We start from the raw sequence: 22919 nt of genomic DNA, 5'->3' as shown, positions 1-22919 counted from the left end.
AAGTGTACAAATGTAGGGAGGAATAAGCTGGGTCATGTTAAGTGGAGCAGAACGGGCTAAGTCCAGGCCTGTTCAGGGCACAAGGGAGCGAAAGAAATGCAGATGTGATAGACTGCAAATGTGTGTACGGTCATAATATGACATACAAAATAGAAAAGTATGTCTCATTATGTTGACTATGAGACACACAGACCACTACGAGACCAAACAAATCTTTTCAGCTAACATCTCACTCAAATCCGAACTGTGGGCACAGGAAATAAAGGATCTGGGAGAGACAAAAGGAAACGAGAAACTGAGGTAATAAAGTTATACAATTGTTAAGATGTGTTGAGATGTACATCTTTTCAGAAACGCCTATGGCCTATTTTAATTTTAAATGCAGCCTTTATTTTACTTTAAATGAGAAAAGAACAATTATTTATTATTAGTGATAGTGTATACGTTCCACTCCATAAGTACGTTCCAGTTCAATGCAAACACTTACAATAAATACTGTTGTATTATAGACTTGTACTTTCTTTATTTGATGTGAAAATTGTTGTTAAATACATATAGAGGTGATTAAACTACTTGGCTTCTTCAATATATGGCTGACATGTTCCAGACCTTTGCTCGAGGACATTTTCTCTCGTTGGACTTCTTTAACTGAACAGCATCAACTGACAGGAAGTTGACATGGTCAGAGGCTGTTGCCTGGCAATGGAATTTGGTTGAAAAGGTCTTTAGCCACGATGGCAACTCTCTGAGGTTGCACTTTGAACAAAATGGTAATACAGGCATGCTGCTAACATTCTCACAAACACAATGCTACTATGCTAATGTTGAGCAGGTAGAATGTTCACCAGCGTTTAGCATGCTAGCACACTACCTCTGGCTAATTTGCAAAAAACATAAGCCATAGTAGAGGCTCAGTAAAGTAAAAAGTGATTGATTGAATTTGATGCACTCTTGAAGCCTCCTTGAAAATCTGAACAAGACACAGACCCTTTTCTCTTTCCTTTAAAACCGCAATGGATATCACTTTTTACAGTACTGGTCCAAAGAATGTGGCACATCAAATTTGCTAACAGTTATCTGTAACTAGATAATAAGCAGGCGAAGTCTCCCTGAATGTCACTGGCTATAAATACAAGAAAGCATTGCCTAATAAGTCTATCTAAGCTAAAATCTCTGCAGACAGTCCTTTTCCCACAAGACACCCTGTGACTTTTCTTAAGGTTCCAGGGCATATTTCTAAGTCAAACAACTGTTCTGTGCCAAGATGCTTTCACCGCCACTCAAACAACAGTGACTGTGTGTAATCTGCTGTCCCAAAATAACATGTGTATGAGAAATTACAATCCTAGCTTTAAAGTTAGTTTAAACAGGTCATGAATCAGGACCCTAAATTATTTGCTTCTGATTCCCTTGTGGCTCCATTTTGGTCATTGTCAGAAACAGCACAAAAAAAGGAACGGTTAACCCTAAAGATGCCTATATGTGATGCCCTAGGGTTAGCCAAATCTTTGACCTGACCACAGCTTCCACTTTGAACAGTGATGACAGAAATAATGCCAAAAAATATCAAAAATCTACTAATGTAAAAAGGGTCACGATAAAAAAGTATTTATAAATGAACATTTGCCAAATGTTTAAGACATTTACACATCAGAATTGAAGTAGCATGTCTGCTTCCCATTGCGCTACAAAGATATTCCTAGTAGGTACATTGGCCCTCATTTATCAAAGGAACTTACGGCAGAAAAACGTGCGTACGACCATTTCCACGCAAACTCCGGCATTTATCAATTTGGACGTGAGAGGGAGCTAAAATCTCACGTCAGGTCTGAGATTGTGTACGCAAATTTCAGCCTGTGCATTTGGGGTGCAGCACAGCAAAATCTGTCTGAAAATAATTAACAAACCTCAGCTGTCATTAAGCATGAGCAGTCACATATTAAGAACAGATCAAAACGGATTCTTAAACAAATAAAAAAAATAAAAATTGTGGTTGGAGCAATTGATTGTACTCATGTGCGTCCGAAGGCACCATCCATGAATGATTACGCATTCATCAATCGCCAAAACTACCACTCGATAAATGTACAGGTGATTTGTGATGCCAAGCTATCGCTTTTAAACGTGGTGGCCAGGGGGACACACACGATTCTTTTATATTTCAAAACAGCTCGGCTCCAGCCCCCTGCGACCCCGACAGGGACAAGCTGTTGAAGATGAATGAATGAATGTGTTGGCGCGCGGCTGCAGGAAAGCGCACTGCAGAGCCAAAGTTATCTCCTCGGTAAGTGGCTACCCTTGATAGATTGCATTAAATCAAACAAGGTGATTAACATCTTGGTATGGTTCTTCTAGGTGACAAAGGTATCCTCTAAAGGAATACCTAATAACCCCGCTGGCAAACCCCGCTATAGAGCAGGAGCGCAGGTTCAACAGTGCGCACACGCCCACGAGTCACAGTGGAGCGCTGCTTCGGGCTGACAGCCTCCGTTATTCTTTTCCATACAGCGTTTTTATGGGCCCCTTTTATTCCACTCTTAAGACTGCCAAAAAGCACATCTTTATTTTGCTCCATCTCGGATGTCAGGATGCCCATCTCTGTGTCGGAAAAGTTTCTTTTCTTACAAGTGTTTCTTCTCTCCATGTTTGACCTCAGTGGGCGAGGCCTCCGAAACAGGAATGTTTAAGGGTGTAACATGTTAATGACGATCGAATTCAGCCGCCGCATTTATCAAGGCCCGCCCATTCGTACGCTGAGATTGGTCAGATACGAATGTTTCATAAATCACACGTGTCCTGTCATACGACCAATTCTGCACTTAGATCTGCGCCCGTTTTCACGCAAGATTGATAAATGAGGGCCACTATGTGCAGATAACAGTGGCTCTATTGGTTTAAGCCACTTCTGCTTTGCCCTTTTAGCATTCTGGACCCAATAAACAGAAATATTGTTACTATTATTTTTGTCAGTGCTGCTGCTACTATTTTTGTTATCTTATTTTACTGTGACAATTGCTGTAATTTTAGATAAAAAGATAAGATACTTATCCATACATTATTATTTATTTATTATTATCCACTTTATAATAAACCATTTGCAAAATCAGACCAACCACCCAGCAATCACCACAAACTCACAGGAAGATTATTCAGCTAATGACTGTCTTCTCAGGTAAATGCTCACTTATTTGTACTGTTTGTTAATTAAAAATGTGAGTATTTTTAGTTTTCCAAATAACTTCAATAAGACTGTTTGGGGATAGCGTAAACAGTGCAAACATTATGTTCTATTTCAAGCTACAAGGGTTTTCTGGATAGATGACACTATTTAATTAGTGTACACAGCTATGAGATTTCAATCCAGAGCTTTAAACCATTACACTTTTTAAACACACATTCCTATCCATCTAACCAACAAATGTGCATCTGGAACCATGGCATTGTCAGACTGCTAGTGTGTTATCGACATTGGTAACAATGCGGCTTATTTACCAAGCATTAGCAGTGAGAGATATATTAAGTATGTGAACTAAAAAAGCATAATCACTGCCAAATGTTGAGAGTTTAGTGATGGAGAGGCTTATTGAAAGGAAAGATATAAAATCTATTAGGAAAATTAAAAACAAAAATCTCAGTTGGAGAACCATTGGTCCATGGAAGAAAGTTTGAACAGTCTGAAAAGTCAGAAGATAAAATATCACTCACCTTGTGGCAAATTTCTGTCTTGACCTCCTTCAGGGCTCTGTCAGAAAAGACGCAGCCACAGGTCTGCAGGTAACAGAACCTGAAAATAGAAACAATGGGGTATGTAATGTTAATAAAAAATCATTATTAAATCTTTTGCTCCATTATTTGCACAAAATTAGTTTCCAGTTTTTAGAATATTGTTTGTCTTAATGTTTGGAGAAAATGTAGTTCCTGTGATGAGAACAGCTGAATTCTCTCAGATGTTTTTGCAACATATATTAATGTTTTTTTTTTTTCCATTTTCATTTTATTGAGCATCAACAATATTGTACATAGATAAACATACAGAAGGATCACAATGCACATACATGAGTTCGCCAACACGGCTGTGCACAAAACAGGAGTATAAGGTTCACATCACAAGATGGATGCTAAGTGGTAATTAATTAGGCTCAGTTTTAAGTTAACCAAAATGCTTCAACACCCGATCCCAGACAGAAAAGAATTTATCCCTAGACCCTCTAATTGTATGAATTGTGTCAGGTCACTAAACCACACAGACACTTGCATGGGTGGATTTTTTGATTTCTAATGCAATAATATTATTCTACGTGCAAGTAGCGTCATAAAAGCAATTACATTTTTATCACTTTTCCTTAATGTTCTATATCTCCTATCTGTGGTACCAAATATGGTCATAGTTGCGTTGGGTTGAAGATCAATATTCAATGCTTCTGACAATGTTTTAAAGATGGTAGACCAGTAGGTTGCCAGGGCTTGACATGACCAAAACATGTGTTAAATCAGCAGGAGTGTTTTGACACCTGTCGCAGCTTGCATCTATGTTTGGGTATAGTTTAGCCAGTCTTGCTTTGGAGTAGTGGGTGCGATGTAGAATCTTGAATTGTGTGATGCTTAATTTCGCACAGGAGGTACTGTCGTTTACTCTTAGAAGAGCGCTCTCCCATATCTCCTCTTCCAAGTCTTCCCCCAGCTCATTCATCCAATCTGTTCTAATCTTGCCCAGTGCCGTGTTGTTAAAAGAGGTTATACAATCACTAATTCTTGAGATAAATCCTTTAGTCTTGAATGTAGATTTTAACAGATCATCTAAACCAGAAGGTGATGCTATGTATGGAAAGTTGGAATCATGATGTTGAAGGAAGTGGCAGACTTGGAAATATCAAAATAAGCTAGACTGAGGTAGACCAAATTTGTGCGATAAGTCATCAAAGCTTGCAAAAATAGAGTCCATGTACATATCCTTAAAATTATGAATGCCTCTGCCACAGAATAAATTCAGAGTCTAACCTGGCTCAGGGAAAAAGGTGATTATTGTGTATGAGACTTAGATGGAGAAGGTTTTTAAACAGGTAAAGTGGTTTCCATTTCTTTAGGTCGATTTGACTTTCTCAAATAGCGGACAGAAGCAATGTTGGTGAAGGCTTTGCATGTGTCTTGTGACATTGATTCCTAAATATTTAAAGCCCTTCTTAGAGATTTTGAACGGTAGAGCACCATCCCGTATTGAAGAGCCAAATCGTACAGGGTAACATTCGCTTTTACTGAAGTTCAGTTTGTACCCAGAAAAGGCGCCAAAACTCCCCAGGGCATGGATAATATGGGGAGCACATGAGACAGGGTCAGATACATACATTGGCAAATCATCTGCGTAAAGAGATATTCTGTGCCCCCCCCTATGAAACCCAACAATTGATGGTAATGTTTTGAGAGTAATAGGCAAGGGCTCTATGGCCAAGGCGAATAAGCCCTGATGGGTGCCACTTAACAGCTGGAAATATTGTGAACTTTTACCATTCAGGGTTAAAGAGGCTTTGGGTGAGGTATACAAATGTTTAATCCATGAAATAAAATTAGGGCCATATTTGAATTTCTTTAAACAAGCAAATAAATATCCCCATTCTACCCTGTCAAACCGTCCAGCGCGATATCCACCTTGGGCATCGCGCTGGATGCAGAAGAATGGATAACATTTAGGAGTCGACAGATATTTGTAAAGGAATGACGGCCTTAAATAAAACCAGTTTGGTCAGAAGATATCACGTCGTGCATTGTGGTTTGTAGGCGTGAGGCAAGGGCTTTGGCCAAGATCTTTACGTCACAGTTTAGATGGAGATGCGACGATACGAGCTACATTCTTTGCTGTCTTTACCTGGGTAATTGATGCTTCAGTTAATGTCTGTGGAAGTGACCCATGGAACAAAGAGTCATTAAACATGTCGGGTAAAATTGTTATTAGTTTGTCAGAGAACTTTTTATAGAACTCCATGGGATACCCATCAGGGCCTGGTGTCTTGCCATTTTGCATTGCCTTTATTGCAGTAATGATTTCTATCCGATTTAGCGGAAGCTCAGTTTTAGTCTTATGAACTGCTGTTACAGAAGGAGCTTGGAGGTTATTGAAGAAGTGTTCCATGTCAAAGCAATCATTTGTCATCTTGGATGTATACATATTTGAATAAAAAGTGGTGAACGTTTCTTTAATTTCTTCTGGGTCAATAGTCAGTTCACCATCATCTTTTTGTATTTGTGGGATTTGTTGAGAGGCTAAGGGGCATTTAAGTTGGTGTGCTAAAAAACATCTTTATCGCCATGCTCATAGATATACCCCCGTGATTTTAATAGGAGACATTCCGTTTTTTCAGTTGATAGTAAATTATATTGTGTTTGGAGGTCCAGCTTCCTTTTGTAGAGCTCAGGGGAGGGAGAAAGAGTACTGAGCATCCACCATAGATATAGCTTTAATTAGCTCCTCTTGTTTAATTCTTTTCATTTAATTTATTTTAGCTGAATACGATATAATTTCACCCCTGATTACAGCCTTTAGTGTTTCCCACAGGAGAGAAGGGGAAATGTTATCTTTTTGGTTGGAATTTATAAAGTCATAATTTTTTTGTGATATCATTTCACAAAAGCTTTCATCTGTCTTATTTCCCCCTAATTAAAGAGGGGTGTTCTACTTTTTTGACTTAGGGGAGAAGGTTCTTGTCAATAAAAAAAAAAAAAGAAAGTCTATTCCTAATTCTTAACCATGGGGCCACGGCCCATTGCTGGGCTGGGAAAATCTTTCAGTTCTGCACCTGTGGGCCGCAATGTAGCTTCCTACCACCTGGGGCAGTAAGGCGTCAGCCAGTTGTTTAACTCGCTCCAATAAGCACTGCAGCTGCTGCAGAAGAAGCCAACTGCAAACTCAGCTGAAGACCTGAAGTGATGGAGAAGTTTTTAAATAGAAAAAATGAACATGTAAGTGATGGCAACCCCTCCTCAAAGGCGTCAACAGGCAGATACTCCATTATGCGCCAGACGTTAAATGGACCCACTGTTTTCTTCACTGTGAAAGCCTTGTAGCAAAAAAATGTCACCAGAGTTCCACACGGTGATGGATGCAAGTGTGAAAACCATCAACTTTATTAAAAATAATGCTGTGAACTCCAGATGTTTTTCTAAGCTTTGTGAGGGCCTGAAAGCAGAACATGTCCAGCTGCTCTATCACAGTCAGGTGAGATGGCTCTCAAGAGGACTGGTCCTCCAGCGATTGAGCTGAGGAATGAGGTTTTCTCTTTTCTCATTGTGAATTAATCTCCTCTTGCACATTACTATACCAACACCAAGTTCATAGCTAAACCTGCCTACCTCTGACATTTTTTCACTGCTAAACCAGCTGAATACCCCACTTCAAGGGAGATTGTGATCGGGGTTCTCCATTGTGACCACAACAAATGACTCAGGTCATCACTGGAGGCTACCCTGAGATCGAGCATTTCCGCCATTCCACCCAGACTGGATCTGATCATGTGTGAGAGGCAGGCCCAAGTGTCTCATTAAGAGGTGAACATAAAATGGCAGTTGTGGCATGTCAAAAACTGTCACATATTTGAAGAGTAAAAAACGTCTAAACTGCTAAACTGTCAAATTCATCAACAGGTTATAATGCAATTTTTTTTAATTTTCACTTTATTTGAATTTTTTTTACTGTTTTTAAAAAATATATATATTTTAATAGTCTATCTAAATTAAATATTTGGGGATTTTGTGTTAATAAGCTTGACTTGTTATTAGGTCTGAAGGGCTGATTTCAAGTCCTATTTTCTATAATTGCTGACCTGTTCAGTGTTGTATGTGCAAGTTTACATCATACACAATATAAATAAATGTCTTTGAGAGGATCACAGTGTGTCATATAATTTAATTCATACGGTTTTAGCTTGTTAAACGGCAAGTGGACTTGATTTAGTTATTGAATTCAAATCAAACCAAGACTTGGATCAATTAAAATGAAAGTGTTTGAATGGGCCTTGGGCCACTTTGTAGGGGCAACATTGGGCCCAGAGGTGAAAAAGATTAAGGACCCCTGGTCTATTCTACTATATGAGTGGTGTACATTAGAAGAAAAAGAGAAGGACTTACTCTGTGGAAATAAAAACCGCCAGGGGTCAACACTTCCTGTCTGATCCATAAGAACCGATAAAAGCTTGGCTTTTTTGGAAAGATTTGTAGATTTAGGATTGGAGCGGTCAAGTGCTGGATTCATCACAGAGTTTACATCTCCACCAAAAATCCATTGTTGTGAGTTCAGATCCGGAATTAATGACATAACTTTGGCAATGAACTTATCATCATCATCCCAATTTGGGCCATATATATTTACCAGAACCATAGGTTTGTGGTAGAGGAGCCCTGAAACCATCACGAATCGTCCTTGCGGATCTGAGATGACAGTGGTTTCATTAAACTGAATTTCTTTTATGAATCAATATGTCTGTTCCACATGTTTTAGAGTGGAACACATTCCCCACCCATCCTTTTTTAAGTCTGACTTGATCTTTTACCAGCAAGTGAGTTTCCTGGAGAAACACAACGTCACATTTTAAGTACTTAAGATTATTAAATATCCTGGCTCTTTTAACAGGCCAATTTAAACCCTTCACATTCGAACTAGCAGCCACCCTCCCATAAATACCATTCACCATGTTTAACTAAAGAAAATAAAATGAAAATAAATATAAGAAGAGAATAAAAAAAAAAAAAAAAAAAAAAAAAGGTATGTTAAAGTTTGGTTAGGTTCTACTCATGTGAATTAAGAAGAGTATATGTTACAAAAATATGGTGGTGTCCCTTTCCCTAACCTCGTCAAAAAACAAAAACAAAACTAGAACTAAGCCTATTTGTCGCACCTCTGGGCTTCATCAGGCAAGTCGAAAGTGAACACGTCTCCGTGCATCACTCGCAGCCTGGCTCTGGAGGTCGGGGTACGGTGGGCTCTCTCCAGTTCAGGCGGTGTAGTAAAAACTTCAGGGCCCATGGTTTCCATCAAAACATCTGACATGAACTTTATGGGGTATTTGCCATCTTCACTGCCTTCTGGAATATATCAATATACGGAGATTAGATCTCCGTGAACGGTTCTCGAGGTCATCCCACCGGTCCAGCAGCGACTGGTTCTGGCTCTGGAGCATCTTGATGGTGGACTCCACTACCGTTTAGCCGCTCAAAACCACTCCCTGCTACAGATTCTACGGAGGGAAGACGTTTCTGGAATGAGGTCACCGTTGTCTGTGGCGAGTCCAGTGAATCTTGTATTGGTCTAATGGCCTCTTGAATCAGGGTGGAAACATCCTCCTTGAGTGAGGTTCTCTGTTTAGCAAATTCAGCAGACAGTTGGTCCATAGCCACCACCGCAGCTGCAGGTTTTTCGGGTGTCACAGAAGCTTTTACGGTGTATTGCTAGCTGCAAAAGTTGTTTGTACATTCACTGATTTTGCGTGTTTAGACATCCTCATTACTACGGAATTAGTTGACTTAAACAGTTAAAATTATGTCCAAATCCGTACAGAAAACTCGTTACAAAAGGAGGTTAAGAAAAGGTGAACCGGGAGCCTTCTCGTGTGTGTCCTCTCCCTACATGTCACAACCGGAAGTCCCACATATATTAACTTTTCTAACACAATGTGATGAACACTGAATTTGCCAAAAATTTAATATGTCTTATCACCTGATGAGTAGTGTTGTTTTTGGCTGCCTGTTTTACTTTTAGTCTAGTTTTAGTCGACTAAAAGTCAGAGTTTTAGTCGACTAAAACTAGACTATATATTAGTCTCTTTTCAGTGATGCAATTATATTTAATCAATATAATAAAAGTACCTAGTAGTATTGATGAAACCAACATTTTATTCTAGCCAAACCCATGCAGATATCTTTAGTTTACATGCATGTACGGGTCTAGAATAAGTTATCCAATTTATGTTGATGCTAAATTCAGTTCAGTGTTATTTGCTCTGTGAAATACAAAACTAGTGAAAGTATTTGGTCCACAAGGGGAAGTTTAGTGCACTTACAGAGTGAGTCAGTCAGGTAGGAGCTAAAAACACACTTTACACACACACACACACACTTGGAGAGAAGCTTCAAAATAATAATAATAATGTGACCAAACGAGGCGAAACAACGTTATTTCGTCTCGTTTTCGTCAACGAAAAGGAAGAGACATTTCGTCTTGTTTTTATTCCTCAACGAAATTGCATTATATATTTCGTCTTAGTCATCGTCACATGCCCAGCATTTTTGTTTCGTCTCGTCTAGTTTGGTCACGTGATAAAGGTTCGTTGACGAAGATATTTCGTCATCATTTTCGTTGACGAAAGCAACACTACTGATGGGTAGATTGGCCTACAGTAAAGTGGATGAACACACAACATTGATCTTAAAATTGAATGAAGAACCTTTTTTTGATCATACTTGGTGCAGTAAAGCGCCAGCATTTATTATCGTTATGTTGTGTGGACACTTTAACCTTTACTTGTTACCTGTGCTTGCCATTCATCTCCAAGCCAACAACAGGGCAAATGAACATGCCGGAGTGGAGTGCCTCATATCTGTCTCCTTTAGTATTTCTTCTCTCTCCCTCCCACTCAGGGTTATCAGTCAAGTTCAGTTCCTTTATATCCTGCAGAGGGAGTAGATGGATAAACATGCATAAAAAATCCAAAATGGAACCAATAAAAATGCACACGTGTCAACACCATGGATAAACAGAACACCAAATATACAGAAACGCATACCCTCAGTGTCAACACAACTTACCCGGATCCCACGAATGTGGGCTACAGCCTCAGCATTGGGTCTCTCAGCACTCTTATCCAGAAGATATTCAATGATAGCATCTTTGTTATAAAGCCTGAAACATAACATAGACCAGACTTTTAGGAAATAGTATTATACCATTTCAAAATATTTAAAGAAAAATGGATAGATGGATAGACAGGGTTAACTGGCCAGGACAATTGCATTAGTTTACGAGTTGCACTGCAAGTTTTTAACACAAGTCTGTTTCAGGAACATGATGTCCACGCGTGTGTCAAAGCATGTATCTGCTTACTTTGACTGACTGAATGTGAATAAACAAGAAGCCAACTCTCACCTTCCCAGATCACAGGCGACAATGGGACGTCTGAGTTTCTCCGTGCTCAATGCACAGTATTTCCATTTGGCAGCCAACTCTGCATTTTTATCAACCTAGACACAAAAAGGTAAGAGCACACTGTACACACATAATAGTAGCAAATTGCCTTCGTCTTTAGTCTGTAATAATAAGTTAGCGTATGACAATGGTTTTATTTAGGTAATGTAAGCTATCTAGCTAGCTAGTTAGTCATCGTGTAGATAGCCAACCAAAGTGAGTAACCATAACAACAAATCACAAGACAAATCCAGCAAGTGAAAATTTTAATCATTCTTCTTTCTTCTTCTTTTTGTTTATTGACAGGTAGCAACCATAACTTTCTTTGGTGCATACTGCCACCAACTGTATCGGTGTATGCAACACTACCATGTATGTCTTTATACATAAAAAGAAAGAGGAAATAAAATAAATAGGTAAATAAATAAAATAATAACTAAATAATCATAAAAAAGGTGGGGGGTTAGGTTATATAAACACAATTCTTTTAAATAATCCTGTCTCCTTTAAATACTTGATGACTGCCTTCTGTGTAAGTGACACACCCTTTCCTGTTGTTCCTATATGCCTCCCAGACTCCACACTCTTCCTGCTCTCGACACTTTACCAGCCAGCCTCATTCTCTCCTCCGTGTATCTCTCACACTCTATCAATAAATGTTCTACACTTTGTTTGTCCACATTCACACTCATCCACTTTTTCCGATCAGAAATAAAGTTCCGTCCTGTGAGTGCTATTTTCATTCTTGTCAGCACTGTTTCTATTTTTCCTTTTCACACTATGTGCACTCACATTTCTTTGTATATTGTAGTCATTTATTCCAGTGGTGTCTCTGTCCTAGCTTGCCACTTTATAACTTCTTTTTTAAATTTTGCTGTTACTTCTGCTTTTCCAAAAGACATATCGATTACATTGTTCATTTTGGTTGCTCTTTTGGCAGTTTTGTCTGCTCCCTCATTCCATTTGACTCCTACATGGGCAGGAACCCAGCAAAACATTACAGATAATCCTGTTCTGTGTAATCTATATAAGCTTTGTAGTATTTCCAAGAGATGGTCCTGCCTGTTAGAATTACAAGTCTGTATACTTAGAAGGGCAGCTAATGAATCAACACAGAACACGAATGTCTGGTCAAACATCCTCCACCCACTGAAAACCAATAATGATTGCCATCATCTCTGCTGAATAAACTGAAATTTGATCTGGTAAACTTTTCCCAGTATTGATGTGCTGATGGAATATATGCACCAGTGATGCAAAGACTGCAAGGGAAGCTCAGCTTCCCCTAAAATGTCACCAAAATAAAAAAGTGGTGAAATATGTGCTGCTGTGTGTTCATTTCATTGACTAAATACGCGCTAGAAAGCCTTCATCTTTTGTTCAGAATCAGCTACTTATCACAGGTAACCAGTGCAACTTCCTTCTCATTCATCCCCACAGCGCTTTACACAGTCGGACGCTCGGCTTCTACTGACTTCAATGGGGAACTGTAGAGCGGGTTGTTCCACTGCAGCCAAACTAGACGCTCATTGGATAAATGCTGGGCTTTTTCCCGCCCATCGGACGCTCAGCGTCTCTGGGGGTCTATGGGACAGGGGGCTGGCCCGGACGCTCAGTTTCTGCATCATGATTGGATGAGCTCTCTGAGGCATAAACCTTTTTTGATTGACAGCTAAATGAAAGAATCAGCGATCTGGAAGAATAAACAGCCGCCACAGCATTTTCCAAGTTTTTCATTCCGTTGTTCCGGAGACTTTACCGATCCCTAGCGACTTGGTCCTAGTTAAAAACGAGCGCTGTGTTTGGCAACTCTGTTCTGTCACTCTGCGGTTTTCTTTCCCCAATGAGCAGTGGCAGCTGCGGAACGTCTCCCCCCGTCACTCACTCATTTACATATAAATAAACAAACACATTTATGATGTAGGCTGGAAAAATGAGCTTCTCCTTCTCCTAATTCTACATGTAGGGATTTAATGGGTGATGACCTCATTGCCTTTCCATATTTTATTAAATATATGCAAGATTAATTTTAATACTTTTTCTGTCCATCTTTTCAACATCATATAACTTAGTTGGTCCTCTCCAGTAGCAGTATTCCCAGCTCCATCTAATACTATAACTAATTTGCTCATGGTAATCTCAGCATCCTCTATACTTTCCTCACTATCTTTCTTTATATACACATCCCTATTTTCTTTTAAGATTCATCTAAATGATCACCACTATGTACACTAGGAAATGCCTTACCTAACAAATCTGCTTTTTCTTTATCGCCAGTGTTTAGCGATCCTCTAACGTAGATATTTTAATTAATACTTTTTACCACTCGTTTTTTTTCAAGATTTTCCAAACATCTCCTATTTTAACTTCACTCCCTATCTTAGAACAGTAATTCCTCCATGCATCCTGTTAACTATTTTTAATCATTTCATGTGCTATAGCTGTTTTCCTCCGATAATTGATTATATCCACTTGATTAAGATTAATACGTTATATTATCACTGCACTATTTCGTTCTTTAATTGTTTCCGTACATCCGTCATTCCACCATGGAACCTTATCCCCCCACCCCCCCACTCAATATTTCCCTCCATTGAAATTGATTCTGATATTTTACAACATGCTTCTTTGAATCTTGTCAAATCTTCAAGTCTTTTTTGGATATCTAACTCCACATCTAATGCACATATTATTGGGAAATGATCACTTCCAATACTTGAGTTACTTTTCACATTACATTCAGCAGATGTTTCAATATTATTAGATACTAACATTAAATCTAAACAAAACATTGTGCTAGTATGCATATTCATCCGTGTACCATTTCTATTATTTAGGCAAACTAGTTGTCTTATATCCATCAAATCTTTTACTACTTCTCCATTATTATCAGTATGTTTACAGCCCCAAAAGTTATTGCGAGCATTAAAATCACCACACCATATTTCTTTTCTATATCCTTGTTTCTTTATATTTCTGGATGTAATGCCCTGCATGGGTTGTAAAAGTGAACTATTACAATGTTACCATCTGCTCTATATTTTTCAATTACTACAGATTATATCCCTGTTATAGTTGCTATTCTTCTAAATGCTATCCCTTCCATAACACATGTTGCACAATCCCCACCTTGATTGTCAGTCCTATCAGATCTTATTTACTCCAGGTAAAATTAAATCAAGGTGAGGTCGGAGCCATGTTTCACAAATAATATCCGGTTTCACTTCTGTTTCTTCTACAAACCTCTTAAAGTCTATTCACAATCAAGCTTCTAGCATTCCATTGCAAGAGAAGGAAAACAATTAATATATTCACTATCATTGTGAGACCCTCCATCATTATTTCCCCTTAGCATACCATGAATATCTTCAGCTTTCAGTTCTTTAATGCCTAGACACTCTTCTGCAACTTCTACCATGGTCTTGATTCTTTCACTTCTCTCTTCTTGCCATACTGCCACATTAACAACTTTGCATATGAAGGCTACAAAGCTCTTTTTGTTAAACAGCATAGTATCCTACTGGACAATACACTTGTGAGTGCATGTCTTCTCAGGGGGGGCTGACTTTTCAGGTTGGAGTTTCCTTAGGGCTGGTCTCTGGGGCACAATATCATTCTGAGTAAGATTGCCACTGATGTTATCAACTGACTCATTTGTCCTTGTTTGCTTGTTTTCACTTGCATTAACAGTTCTTAGGGCCTCAGCATATAAAACTTTGATAATGCTTTTAATTCTCTGCACTCCTTTGGCTTGTCTTTGTACCACACATCCAGCAAAAGCTGCACTATGCTCCCCTCCACAATTACTGCCTCCGTTTGCATTGCTGTCCGTGTGTCCCGTTCCCCGACTTTGTAGTTTAACAAACCAGTGTGAATTTCAGAAGGCATTATTTTATCAAAAACAAGCAGCACTAATAAACTATCCTGTTTGACTCCACTTTTATTAGTTTGCAGTCTTTTGGCTTGAATCACTTTCCCACCTTAGATCCCGTCCTTTACTTCATCCATTGGCATTTCTAGCGGCCCATTTGTGATGACCCCACGCAGAGTAATGACTCTCTTCTTTTTAAATATTTTGTCTCGGATTGCTCTCATCTTCGCTACTTTCTTCATACCATGATTTATTTCCTTGCCATCTTTTTAGAGTAGTTTCCATGTCTGTACTAAGCTCACCACCTGATATATCTTTCATTGTTACACTGACGATACAGTTTGTTTGCAACCCGCTTTCTCTCACACCGATACTCCACAAAAACCCGCTCAACTCTCTACTCGACCTCGACTCTTACTGCTGCATGTCTTTGGACTGGCGACCTGCATTTGTAATCATTCAAGGCAGCTGTTAAGATAAAAAAAAAAACACTGTCCGCGTGTTAGCTGGCTAACAGCTAGCAACACACTGACATCATCGCAGTTATGACTCTGAAAAGTAATAAAAAAAAAATAGATAAGCGTTGCATACCTTTTCGACTTTCTTGGGACCTTTCACCAACTCGTGTCTTTTCGGAATCGTGCCACCATCGCATCCCATCTTGAAAGCTGATGTGTTTATCACCAGTGGACAAAGCGAATGTTACTAACTTAAGACAGGAAGTCACCAGGTTGTTAACAAACAACGAGAGATCTTGCAAAGCTCGCGGGATGTGCGGTTTGATTTGATGTCGCGCTCTAGTGGCTGAATGAACAAAAACCTCCAACTCTTTAGGTGTATTTTATAGCTTCAGCCGCAGTGTGGAAGCACCCCACCACATATCAGTTTACTAGTGTCTGTTCGGCAGGCAGACTAGATGGGAAGCAAGTAGAAGTTTACAATTTAGCCTGCCATACGAGTCCAAATATGAAAAAATGTTAATTTCAAGAGAATAATGTGGAAAGATGGGCATAATAGCCTATGATAGACTACTTACTAAGGAACTAATTACCATTAATAACTTTTGATGATTGCTTTATTAATATATTCATTAGTCTTCTAAATCACCTCAAGCCGATACACTATTGTAGCCAACACGAAAAAAAAAACAGAGATGACTTCACTTGTTTACTGCCCATCCATCTATTAGATGTTTTTCAGTCAGCCATTTAACTCAGGACTAGTAAGTGACATTAGTCTGGCTTTCAGGCCTGTTGTCAGAGTGGTCTAAAGATGAAAGTTTTCTTGGAAGATAGTTCAATGAGTGCTAATTAGATCTGTTTCCTGTGCCTTGCAGGCTGCAGATTAGTTTACTATCGATGGCGCTGTCCAAGAGCGACCATTAGTTTGGGGAATACCTCAGTGGAGACATCTCTGGCGGCAAGACTGATAATTTGTATGGAAAAGAAAACGGAATAAAAACACAGCATTTGACTTCATTTTGGCTGAGAAAATAGATTCCTACCTCTTTACGCTCACCACAGACAGGCTGCTGCTACTGTGGTTACAAAAAAATGTAGCTAAATGAACAAATCTAAACATAAAAACATTTCTCCATTTTGCCTGTTGGTTCGATTGGTTCTTCCTGTAATTTATAAATTGTGTTATGTGTCTTATTGAATTTCCCCCCTTTCTCACACAGAGCTAAATGTTTAGTATGGATTTTCATTAGAGGCAATGGAGTAAAAGCTCTGTTAGCAAACTATCTTTGAGAGAGTGGAGGGCCCCAGGCTAATAGTGCAAACCAACACCTCAGAAACACACAATGCACTCTGGACAAAAGGAGATGAGAACAATGGTCTTCTATCCCTGTCTTAGGGTGTTTCTAGTTGATGGCCTGTGCCAACCTTAGGTGCCACCCCAGAAAGAGCCATGTCCCATCACATGGCCAAGATTACTGTCTTTTAGAGGCTTTAACAGGTTCATTTTTATTGATTATGTGATTTAGTTGGTATCATATGAAACTAGACTATTGGAGGAATCCATTGGTATCAGCCATGTCATGCTAGCTTGGGAAGGGAGTTAAAAAAAACACTTCAAAGTCAAGCTAATTTTTGGTGATGGAATAATTGGCATAGTCATTTACAAAGGGGTTCCTTGACCTCTCACCGCAATATACCTGAATGGAAACGGGCTCTACGGGTGCACCCAACTCTCCACTTTATGCTAATCCCATGCACTTAGGGGCCAAAACTATGTGTTATAAATTTGTTATTTTCACCCATTCTAAAATGTTGTATTTGAATATTTATGCATACTTGGGTCCCTAAACAGTCTTGTAATTGCATAAACTGGGTATGACTGGACAGCTGAGACTCTTGTGGATTCAATTAGCCTAATTTTATTCACACGTGATGATGTTAGTCCCCATAGTAGTCATTTCACTTTAGTTATGGCATTCTTGGCAACCTGACTTCACTGTATGAAATGAGCTGCTGTGACCTGTGATCTGTGAATCTAGAGACCTAGACCATGCAGAGGCTGAATGTACTGTATGTACTTTTTATATTTCTAACTTTAAGAGATATCAGTGTTCTTTTGTTCCGGATGCGATTGTGGTGCATATGGTGTGGCATTTGGACACTGAAAATGGCACCTTCCACTTGTGGATTCACCATCCAATACATTTGAAATCCTGTCATAAAATCCTATGCCCACTCATTGTAGGTTGACTATATATGTGTATGCGACGCCTTCCATTTAACTCTGTTGAAAACACAGTAGTATTGAATTGTTAGTCTGTTTCCACTATTGAGGCTGAACATTTATCAGTGTGCTCCAGTCCTCTCTTTTCCCTTGGTTTCTTGTCCTTGAGCTGGGAGGCACCTGATTCAGCCGCATGCTGCTGATAGATGCGCAGGGAGTCTTGTATTCTTAATTGGTTGCAAAAAGAGGATAAATAGAGGTGGTTTCACATTACAGACTGCATGCTTTAAAAATGGTTAACTGGGTATGATGCTGATGTGTTGTGATGTGTGTGATTGTGTTCAAATACTTTGAGTCGGCAGTTTAAAATTGTAGTTCCTTACATTTTCATCCGATTGTATTTAAATCAATCGAAAATTACTATAGACAAACAGCAAAGTAGCCTGTGTCATTTCACATCTAAAGTGACTGCAATCCAAAGCCAGAGTGTGTCACTCCCAGTGCATGTAAATCTCAACTGATTTGACGTACATCTTCTCCAGTTTTACAGTGAAGTTTGCAGGTTTGAAGTTTGCACAGCTGAAATGCAGCTTCCTCTTCTCCAAATCTCCCCCTCTGATTGACCTCCCTACCACACATATCTTCCTGGCCTGCTGTGGTGCTACCCAGCACGACTGACCCAAAGAAAACCCCAACCACCAAGCGCCCATCCAACCTCATGTTTATACTTCCATGATGAGTCCAACCTGCCCAATCAGACTTCCACTGACTGGCCTTGAACTGAAACTGTATACATCTTAACCATCCCAGCCATCCGAAGCAGCCAGGGGAGCAAGGCTGCATTAATTGCACCATCCAGCCCTAGCAGCGCACCGAGTCCAATGCATTTAGCGTTTCTAATTGGGAAGGAATTGCTGTGTTTACATTGGCGCTGGTTGATAGAGCTGGACCTTTAGCCCCCCAGCCAACCGAGCTAAAGCCCTCTGAAGGAGAAAAACCAAACTGCATAGTTCCTGAAATCTCTCTGGACAGAACTGGAAGGAAATTATTTGAAACAGCGTAGAGGGATATTTACTCATTTATCAAAGGGGATGGTGAAGAGGTGAATCTTTTTTTATTTTGTTAGATTTTACCTTAAATCCAAAGGGCACTAATTTGTTCAGTGTTAAGTAATGCCATGCTGTGAGGGAATGCCATGACTTTTTTGTGTGCTATAGAAAAACTATAATCTGGACCAGGGTTGCAGCGAATAAATATTTTCATTATCAATTAATCTGTCTTTTTTTTGATGAAAGTCATTAATCATTTAGGCCATTAAATGATGGATCAATAAAAATAGTAAAAAAAAATTCTATCACAGTTTCCCAGAGCCCAATGTGGAATCTTAAATTGCTCGATTTCTTCTGACTAGCAATCCAAAACCCAAAGATATTGAATTTATAATTATATATAAAACAGGGAAAAGAAACAATTTTAGCTGGATCGATCCGTCAAAATTGCAATGAGCATATTCTTATATAATATACTAGGACCATCAATAATCTAAGTATTATACTAATAGAATTGCCATGCCCTGGACCACAAAAATCATATGATAGAAAAAGAGATAATATATTAATATATAATATAAAGGCTGCAAGAAGACTATACTATAATACTATAATTAAGTATTAGAATTTGGCTGCAAATTCTACCGTCACCGCAACATTCCCTTCAATGAAACACCTTCTATATGAAATAATATTTTATTTGTAATTTTAAGTTGAATTGGAAAAAACCCTGTATTCGGTAAGCTCTAATACGATGTATCAAGCCATATGCAAGTTTATGTGCTGTACTTATTATATAATGAGAAATCCAAAACCCTGGAAAAAGCACACCACATCCAACATGAAGACTGCAACGGGTTACCACAAACACCAGTCGACCACAATTATTTTCTCATTCCTATTTCTGTTTATGTTGAAACTCACAAAGCTAAATTATGTCAACTGGAAACATTGCCCATAACTCATTTTTCTATTCTCTTGGTATATATATATATGTGTACCCCATGTAGTCTGGCATTAAGTGATAAACAGGGGATTTGAACCGTGTTATTTTTATTGTTTTTATTTGACATAATGAGGATAAATTTAAAGGATTAGGATTTATTATTTTCGATGATTCCAGTTGGATTGTGAACGCTAAAATGATTCAGCCTAAAGGAGTTAAGGCCTGTATCTCTCAGCTTCCAGGGTATGACTGTTGAAGAAAAACATGCCCAATGTTGCCATGACTCCTCCAGCAGATGATTGCGGGCCATTTTTCCTTGTTGCACCAGCCTGCTATGTGACAGTTTTAATCCATCGGCTGCTACTGAAGTGTATAGCTCAACATTTTATTTACCACAGACTTCATGAAGCACTGGGACCTTTTATGATCCCAGCCACGCCAAGACATACAAACACACACAAACACACACACACACACACACACACACGGAGTCCACCTGGACACATTTTAACCATCAGCCAGTTTATGATTATCTTTTCCACTGTGGCAAACCAGTTCTGAACACCCACAGACACAAACCCACTAGCAGAAAAATGGATACATACACGCACACATAAGTCAGATACATACTGTGTACATATACAGTCTACACACACACACACACACACACACACACACACACACACACACACACAAGTGATCCTGGACCCTTTTTGACTAGGCAAGGAAAGTCTCCATATATCAGTGGAAGCAATATGAATGGAACAATTGCATGTGCGCTGGCAGCAGAGACTCACGTCACATCTCATTAGCTTGACAGGATACCCGAAAGGTTCTGACAGCCTCCTGGCTGTGACTGGTGTGGCCCGGGGTGATGGGGACATACCTGTGGCTGCCTTGTGTACTCTGTGGGCACATGGTGAAGACTAAGCACACGTAGCAGCTGAGGCCTGGCAGCGATGGTAGCTAAGGTTCTGGGTGTCCACGCCAGCCGCCACCTCACCATACACGTCTTTAGCAGTAATAAAACTCACTCTCACTTTCTTGCTATTTTTTGTTACTCTTACCCTCACTTTCGCTGTCTCATGCCCTCTCTCACTCTCTCCTGTCCACAGGTACTCACATTACACAGACATGAGGGGAAACTGTGGGTGATTCTGTGTACCGCTGTGCCACGATGAGCTCAGTGCTAACTTTGAATGCTAACCAGAAATCAATTTGGAGTGGAGTTTTTTTAGCCAGTTAACCTGAGAGAGAGAGAGAGAGAGAGAGAGAGAGAGAGAGAGAGAGAGAGAGAGAGAGAGATAGAGAGAGAGAGAGAGAGAGAGAGAGAGAGAGAGAGAGAGAGAGAGAGAGAGAGAGAGAGTACATAGTCTTTAAAGAAATAGTTTGATAGCCTGGAAAAGTGCTGCTTAAATGAGAAGATTTATCACACTGTACATGTTTGTCCAGTACATATACTACAACTAAAAGCTGGTTAGCTTGCCTTAGTGTAAAGAGTGGAAGGAGGAGTAAACACCTAACCTGGCTCTGTCTGAAGATCACAAAATCTCCATACTAGCACTTATAAAGCATACTAAATGACCTGTTACATTTTGGGTATTTAATACTTACAAAAACCATAGTGTTAAAAGGACACCTTATGGTTTTAGATTATAGGGTGATACTAGAATGGATGGTCCAGAGGAACCGGCAAAGGCATGACCCGCCTCTGATTGGTTGATTGGTTGGTTAGGTAAAGGCATGAGGAGCTAGTTTGGTTGAGGTTAAGGTAAGAATAGTCTAGCTTGCTGGATGTACAGTGCAGAGTGCATTCGCTTCCCCTTCCGCTATCTCGGGCTTAGTGTCGCCGAAGACTCTTCTGATTGGTTTAAAGAAATACAAACAAGCCAGAGTGTCACGCCTTCACCCATCCCTCCGGACTTTCCTTTCTAGCATCAAACAGCCTGCATCATGGTGATGACAAGATTTGAAGATGTTATTGCTCCCGGCCAAGAAATAGTTCAACACATTAAAGTGATATTTTCCCCATTTTAATCCATTTCTGTGTCATGACAGTACGGGCACTGTGTTCAGATGAACGGTGTTTGGCCTGTCTCCGTAGTGGAGACCAAGGAAAGGAGTATCAGACATGTGCCACCTTACCATGACACAAACCTGAATTAAAATGCATGAAGTATCCCTTTAACCCCTGTAAAACTTGAAATTTCTACTCTTTGGTTTTTGTACTGATTAGACAAACATTAGAGAGCTTTATAGGCAGATAGTGTTACTTTTTGGACAGAGCAAGGATAGCTGTTTACTCGTTTCCAGTCTTTTTCCTAAAAAAAACTAGCCGCTGGCTTCAGCTTTCTATTTAAAGTACAGATAACTCTCTGAGAGAAAGTAAGTAAGCATAATTCCCCAAACTATTCCTTTAATTTTGGAGAACTTTTAGAACTACTTATTTTTTCTGTCACACTTTCTGACCACTAATGTTAATTTTTGGCACATCTATGTGTCTAGTTTAGGACAACACACATTTCTTCAAAGATGTGCTGAAAATGAGCCTTCAGGCTACAGCGTTTTTATTCAGTCCCTTCCTAGATGTCTCCCTGAGGGGTCTTTGGAAGAGCACATGTTTTTAATAAGGGTCTTTACGTCTGGCCTTGCGTAAATGTTTAGCAGCGTTCCTTCTGGGAACTGGGGCCTGTCTTTACAGTGGAGGCTAATCAGCTGTAAATTCTGTTTTAAAAAGGAAAAGGAAAGCATGGAAGGAGTTAATCTCCTAGGCCCATTGCACCGTCTGTCTCACCCATTATTCTCTCTTTCTCTCTCCATCTCTCTCTCTCTCTCTCTCTCTCTCTCTCTCTCTCTCTCTCTCTCTCTCATACACAGATACGCACATACATGCCCTCCTTCAGAAAGTTAAAGGGGGGATGATGACAAAAAGAAAAGAGAGAGAAGAAAAGCTTGAGGCTTTGACAAATGATCTAATAAACGGGCAGGGAGATTACAGGCTAGGTGCCTGCTGGGAGAGGAAGCGGGGCGGTAAATATTTTTTAAAAGCTGTCAATAAATGTGTAGCGTTGAGTTGAGAGAAGTATCCATGGCCAGAACCAAGGACATTGGGCTCCTGTGCTGGGTGGGTGCTTGACTGTGAGAGCTATTGGTTCATAGTCTGAGAGTAATGTAAGTGCCAAAATATTGTTTGAAAGATATGGA

General features: G+C 39.6%; 1 protein-coding gene across 1 annotated transcript in view; it reads right to left on the bottom strand.

The window, feature by feature from the left end:
• Positions 1 to 15762, bottom strand: part of rtf2 (replication termination factor 2) — a 34480-nt gene extending 18718 nt beyond the window's left edge. Inside the window, exons 1-5 of the mRNA XM_083939326.1 lie at positions 15627 to 15762; positions 11126 to 11220; positions 10789 to 10882; positions 10512 to 10651; positions 3706 to 3784 (exon numbers count right to left, since the gene is read on the bottom strand). Coding sequence (XP_083795452.1) covers positions 3706 to 3784; positions 10512 to 10651; positions 10789 to 10882; positions 11126 to 11220; positions 15627 to 15695 — 477 coding nt within the window. The 5' untranslated portion in view covers positions 15696 to 15762. The remainder of the gene's footprint in view (positions 1 to 3705; positions 3785 to 10511; positions 10652 to 10788; positions 10883 to 11125; positions 11221 to 15626) is intronic.
• Positions 15763 to 22919: the final 7157 nt, after the last annotated feature.

Source organism: Echiichthys vipera (assembly GCF_963691815.1).
Source record: "Echiichthys vipera genome assembly, chromosome: X".
NCBI lineage: Eukaryota > Metazoa > Chordata > Actinopteri > Perciformes > Trachinidae > Echiichthys > Echiichthys vipera.
This window is presented reverse-complemented; position numbering and strand designations above follow the sequence as displayed.